Source organism: Struthio camelus, chromosome 27, assembly GCF_040807025.1.
Source record: "Struthio camelus isolate bStrCam1 chromosome 27, bStrCam1.hap1, whole genome shotgun sequence".
Classification (NCBI taxonomy): Eukaryota; Metazoa; Chordata; class Aves; order Struthioniformes; family Struthionidae; genus Struthio; species Struthio camelus.
The window spans coordinates 405,306-411,305 of record NC_090968.1 but is presented as its reverse complement, the minus strand read 5'-3'; the positions used below and the strand labels follow the sequence as shown (position 1 = coordinate 411,305).

Sequence of the window (6,000 nt, the reverse complement as noted above, 5' to 3'; positions counted from 1 at the left end):
ATTAACTACCCTCCAGCAAGAATTACTATGGCCTAAGGATAACTACGAACAGTAACTCTAACTAACTCTAACTATAAGTAATAATGCTAATGGTAACTATATGATAACTATAATAACTGCCCTAAGTATAGCCAGGCAGACTAGCTGTCTCCTACCCTTAGAGAAATTACAATGACCTAAGGATACTCCAACTGCTCTAAGAATACTGTAAGTAACTACACGCTAAGACTATGATAACCAACTCTACGCTAGCTATCCTAACAGCATCCTATCACTGTAACTACCCTACATTCTCAAAAGAGCCTTGGCAGGAGCGGTGGGATCCGTTTGCAGGCTGTGTTCTCCATCGTGCCGTGGAGGTGGAGGGGAGCCCTGGGAGGGAGGTGCCCCTGCGGCCAGCCGTGTCTCTGGGAAGGACCATTTGGCCAGGTTGCGAGGGGGGCTGCCCTTGCCTCTGTTGAGCAGAGGAACTCGGATGCTTTCCCGATTCAGTGCCAAGAGTGGGGAAGGGGGGAGGTGTAGAGCTGTTGCTGTGGATGCGCCGCCTCTGCTGTTCTAGTGAGTCCCTTGTTGCCGGCAAGAGTGCTGAAAAGTCTGTGAGAGATGGGCGAGCATTTACGAGACACCACACAGCCCCTGAGCTGAGCTTCCCTGGTGAAGAGAAGGGCTGAGGAGCCCCGTGGCAGGGAGAGGGAGAGCCACTGGAGAGCACTCTGCAAACATGGAACTTATTCTCCAGCTCCTTATTCTCCTGCTTCAGCATCCCTCTGCTGCCTATAAGGCACTGGGAGAAACACGGGTGAGGTGCTTGTGCTGCAGCTTTGCCTAAGAAAGAATAACCTGCCGCTGCAGTTAGTTCTTTTGGTTCAAGCAAAAGAAAGGAAGCTCAGTGGGGCTAATGTGCTGATGTGTCCTGAGGGCTCCAGAGCTTTGTGTGGTTGTTTCCAGAAGGAATTTTGGCACTTCAAAATAAAGTTTCTTGAATTAGGCGTGATCTCAAGATTGCAAAGGCAAGTCCTCAGCAGTGAGAAATGGTAGAGACTGGAAGTCTCTCCTGCTCTGGCGAGGTGCTCTGGGACTCGGAACGTGTGGGAAGCGGAAAGGCAGGGGTCATTGGCGTAGAGCAGGGGAAGGGCTGACTGGGAGTCCAAACTCCTGGGTTCTCTCCCAGCTCCAGCGCACTGCAGGCAGGCAAGTGTGGGGACGGTCATTTCTCCCCTCTGGGCCTCAGCCAGTCCCTGGGTGTTCACTGTCGGCCCAGCGCAGTTCTGCTGCTCCGTGTCTGCTTACCGATGTGCCCGTGGACACTGCGTACCCAGCTGCTCAGCTGGGAGAGGTAAGGGAGCCTCTGCAGGACGCCACTGGTAAGGAGTCAGACTTTTTTTGCTGGCAAGGACAAGCTTTGTCTCTTTTTAAGCGTTTCTTTTCCCCCTCTGTAATCCCGATGCTGGCTCAAAAGACGTATGTCATGGTATAGAAGGGAAGCAAATCTCCTCTCTGATTGCAGGTGTGCCTGTAGGTGAAGCTTCCCCAGCATCTCAGCTGGACGAGGTTTTGGCGCCTCTGCGGAATCCTGCGGGTGAGTAGGCAATACTTTTTTCCTGGAAGAACAAGCTTGTGTTATTATTTAATTTCTCACTGCACTCCTGTTATCACTCTCGTGACTCCAGAGAAATATATCTCGATAGACAAGTGAGGGAAATCTCATCTCGGCATGGTGTTGCCTGGTGCTGGCTAAGGGAAAAGCCTGAGGACGGGAGTTTGCCCCAAATCCTCTCTGACTCACGCTGACAGGGAGCCATAGGACATCAGAGACCAGTCCTGAAAGCTAGTTGCGCACAAGTGTTCTCTGGAAGAGCTGCGAGAGGAGGAAGGGGAGATGCCGCCTGTGTTTTAGGGAAGCCGGAGCACACAGTGGCTGCTGGGTTGGCGAGTCTAACCGGCACCACTTCAGCTGGAGCTGTGCCTTTGTGCAGCCAAGGACCCCAGAGTCCCTGGCTCAGAAAGCAGGAGCACAAGAGAGCCTGCCTCCGTCAGCCTGGGCTTAGGGTGCTGCGCTGGGAGTGCCTCCCTTTGTATCGAGCTGGGAGTTCCCGTTGTTCCTACCAAAACCTAGCCAAGGTTGCAGTCCCAGGGTTTGCTTTCAGGCAGAGATGTTAACTCCTAAGTTAACATGTGGGAAAGCTGAAGGCCTCTGTGAGCTGGGAATAACATGCCCCCTGAGGCACAAGCATGGAGATGGGCTCACCTCAGTGAGCAGTTCCTCACCTCATTGCAGGGGGCCTGGGGAGAGAGGCCAGAGGCTGCATTGCTCAGCCCTGCCAACCCCCACAGCCACAGCTACGCTCACCACTGCTGCAGCCCGGTCCTCAGCAGCCATCGGACATGCGGAATGTGACACACCTCCCAGAAATGATTTTGCTCCTGCTTCAAAGAAGCTTCAAAGCAGGGTTGTCAGCCTGGAAGCCATGTCCTGGCAGGGCTAGCTCTGCCTCCAAGCTGAGGAGAGCTAGACAATTCAAGCCAGTCTTCTTGCATCCTGAGCTCTGGCAGCTCTCCAGCAGCTCACATCCCAGGTGCCTTAAGTGCGTTCAGGTGACGAGCTCCTTAGCCAGCAGCAGCACTGGTGAAAAACCCCAGGGCCAGCTTCTTACCTGGAAGGTGGCACCCGCTCCAACACCGTGGTTAGCACTGCACGCCAGCAACGCAAAGGGGAAGAAGTAAGGCACGCAAGGAGATTAAAAGCCCCTAGAGCAGGTGGGGTGAGAGCGAAAGGAGCAGAAACACGGAGGCAAGCCACTTTTCCAGCAGAGGGGAAGCTGAGAGGGTTCCTCCCCAGAAGTGTATGCTGGGGAGTTTTATGCCTCCCCGTTCTCCAGCCCAGACAGGGCCATTTGGGGAACAGCTGCAGGGGAGCTCAGGCATTTTGGTGGGAGGCCCACACACACACAAGGAGAGGGGCTCGGTGCACCTCAGGTCTGTGCGGAAAACCCACCACTTCCTTGCCTGCCAAGGGAGAGCAGAGGGTGACAGAAGGCAAGTGAGTCACGAGGGACCCCTTCACTCTCCTCAGCATTTGTCACGGCAACCAGCTGGATTGCACTGGTCTTTATACAAACCTGGCCCCGCAGTGTCCTGCCAAAGGTGCTTTCAGACAGCCATCTCCTAGAATAACTGCTGGGGGGACTGACAGACTTCCTCATCCGTGTGGGCCCTGCATCTGCCAGCGTCTAGTCCAACTCCTACTCCAAGCTTGCCCCGAGAGCCCTCCATCGCCTCATTAAGAACACCTGAACCAGTCTTTGCCCTAGCATTGCTACCTTCTCCCAAGGAGGCCACTACTCACAGTCAGCTGACTGCCAGACCTTGTACCGCTGAAGACAACCCTTGGAGGGCAGCAGTCCAGCCCGTTTTCCACTTCTTTCGGTCTTCTTACCTAGCCGCCATTGCCACAGGCTTCTCTGGCTGCTCTCGTCTCTGCTTCCTGGCCATCTTCCTCTCTCCTTCCTAACGCTGAGGCCATGCCTGCCTCTTGCTGGGCTGGGTACAGGCCTCGGGGCTGCCTGCCCTCCTCTTTCTGGGCAGCCGGGGACTCCCGGGTGAGCATTGCCTGCCGCTGCCAGGAGCAAAGGGGATCTGGCTGCAGCCCTGCACAGAGCAACCAGCCACATCCTCCACCTGCCCCTGCCGGGGCTCTGTCTCCTCCCTGGGGGCAGTGGGGCAGCAGCCGCGGCAGCTCCAGCCAGTTTCCTTCGGCATGGCGGAGCTGGGCAAGCAGCTCCCGCTGGCTTTGCTGCAGCTCCGGCTGGACCCATGGAGCGGCTGCTCATTCTGCCCAGCTTCCTTTTCCTCTGCCGCGGCTGAGTGCTCTGAGTCTGAGGAGAGCACAATGCATTCAGGGCTTCCCTCTGCCCAGGGCTTCCAGGACCCTACAAGGACACAACTGTCTGACGAGGAGTCACTGTCCTGGGGGTCGGCAGGAGCCAGCAACTCTCTCCAGGCTTCTCCTCCTGCTCGAGCTGCCCCATCATCAGAGCTTCGCCGCGGCTGCTGGGCAGACTGTGTGGCTGCGGCAAGCTCGTGGGGGATGGCGTACGAGGGGCCAGGAAGCTCCGTGAGCCCAGGGCTACTAGCTCGGGATGGGCTCTGGGCTGGCACAGGAGTCCGGGCCGTCCCTGCAGCAGCTGCCAGGCTCAATGAGGCTGAGGGGCTTCCTTCGTGCCAGCTGGGAGCACGGTAGCCATACATGGCCTGCTGGTCGTAGGTCTCCATGCTGCACGAGCAGCGGGCAAAGCTGATGAGCTCGTGGAGGAACTGCTCGGTGCGACTCAGCAGAAGCAGCTCTAAGTCCTCAGCAAAGGCCTGACTGTCCAGGTCGTACCTCCTCAGGTTTGTCAGGACAATGAGCTCCGTGACAGTTAGCAATGTCTGGTGGACTCCAAAGAGGACTCTCAGTTCCCGCTGCAGCCAGGGCAGCAGTCTCTGAATGCTGGCCGGGCTGCGGCAGAAGAAGTCTGCCGAGATGTCCTGGGGGTGGCCGCCATCGGGAGCCCTTTGCACGCGCATCCCTGTGCGGTACAGAGAGCGGCGGAAGTTCAGCGTCTCCTCCTCCGTCGCTGCCGCATGCCCCTGAGGTCTCCTGTCAGCCCTGGCCTGCCTCTGTGGGGACAGCCTCTGGCGTGGCTCCAGCAGCCCTCCCTCTCTCTGCCTCTGCCTGGTGTGCCTCCGGGTTCCCTCCAGCCTGCTGCTGTTCTGCGGAGAGGGTCGCATCTGAGGAGAAGGGGAAGGCTGCTGCGGGTGAGCTGCAGGGTGACGGCGCCTCCGGATGGCAGGGCGGTGAGGAGCTCTCCGTTGCTGATGGCTGGCAACAGAACCATCTTCGGGGGGCCTGATGACATGCTCCTGGTAGTCATCTTCTGCCACCACTGTGTGCAGAATTGATCGGAAAGCCTGCTTGCACAGCGGGCATTCGGCCTTTGTTTTCGACCACCGGAACACACAACTAAAGCAAAACTTATGGAAGCAAGGTTTTATGTAGGCCATGTTGTCCAAGGTGTCCAGGCAGATGGGACACGTAGCGTCTGGAGCTGCAGGTCTTGGTGTTGTCTGCTGCAGAGGGCTGGGGGGAGCTGAGGGTAAGGAGCTGCCATCCGTTGCAGGTGCCTCAGCTGCTGATGCTGCACTCCGCTGCAGAAAGAGAGGCCGAGATCATTGCCCTTCCTGGGAAGACTGCGGAGGGCAGTGTGGAGGGCGGACTATGGTGCAGGCAGCGGTGCAGAAGAGCCATTGGCACAGAAACCCACACGAGGCTGCTTTCAGGATGAGAAGAAAGAACACAGGCACTGGTGCCTATCACCCAGGAAGGCCTCGGTGCCCTCCCATGACAGGGAGGTGTCATGGGTCAGTCTCCTCCTAACTCAGCAAGAGAGGAAGGAAAGACATTGAAAAATGTCCCGGCTCAGGAACTGCCTAGGAATTGCCGACATCTGCCTCCCTCCTTCCTCCGGAAAGGAAGAGGTCCCTCTTTGCACCAGTACCAGCCGCATCAGCAGAGCACAGGAGGCTGGGGGAGCATGCATTCAGACAGTTCTCAGAGCAACTCTTCCTTTACGAACTGGGAGCTGCCAGAAAGCTCAGGAACCAACATGCTGCCCCCGGGGAACGTGGGCATCCTTGCCATTCTTGGGCACCCTGCCCTTTCTCCTTGCCCTCTTCAAAAGCATGCCCTTGCTGCTTGGGACTCAGCACTTCCCAAAACCCCACTGACCACCTCTGCTTCCTTGCACAGCCCAGCCTGCAGCATAGTTCCAAGTGCAGCTCACCACAGCTGCAAGTGCACTCCGAGGAAGAGGCAACGAGGTCTCTCAGCACTCCTGGAGACCCCTGCAGCCTCTTGCTACACACACGGCACTGGCCACAGATGCACAGCATGCCTGTCAGCCAAGTGAGCCCAGCAGGAGTATGTGCCCTGCCGCCCAGCCAAATTGCAGCAGAAGTCCA

The 6,000-nt window shown here is 57.4% G+C and overlaps 1 protein-coding gene across 1 annotated transcript; it reads right to left on the bottom strand.

Annotated features, from left to right (window-relative positions):
* Window positions 1–1,110: 1,110 nt before the first annotated feature.
* LOC138062422 (E3 ubiquitin-protein ligase Topors-like) lies at window positions 1,111–5,085 on the bottom strand (the record flags this gene model as incomplete). Its single annotated transcript, XM_068920511.1, has 2 exons — window positions 1,111–1,181; window positions 4,131–5,085. Coding segments are annotated over 2 exons (1,026 nt in total), but the record flags the coding sequence as incomplete, so codon positions are not given.
* Window positions 5,086–6,000: the final 915 nt, after the last annotated feature.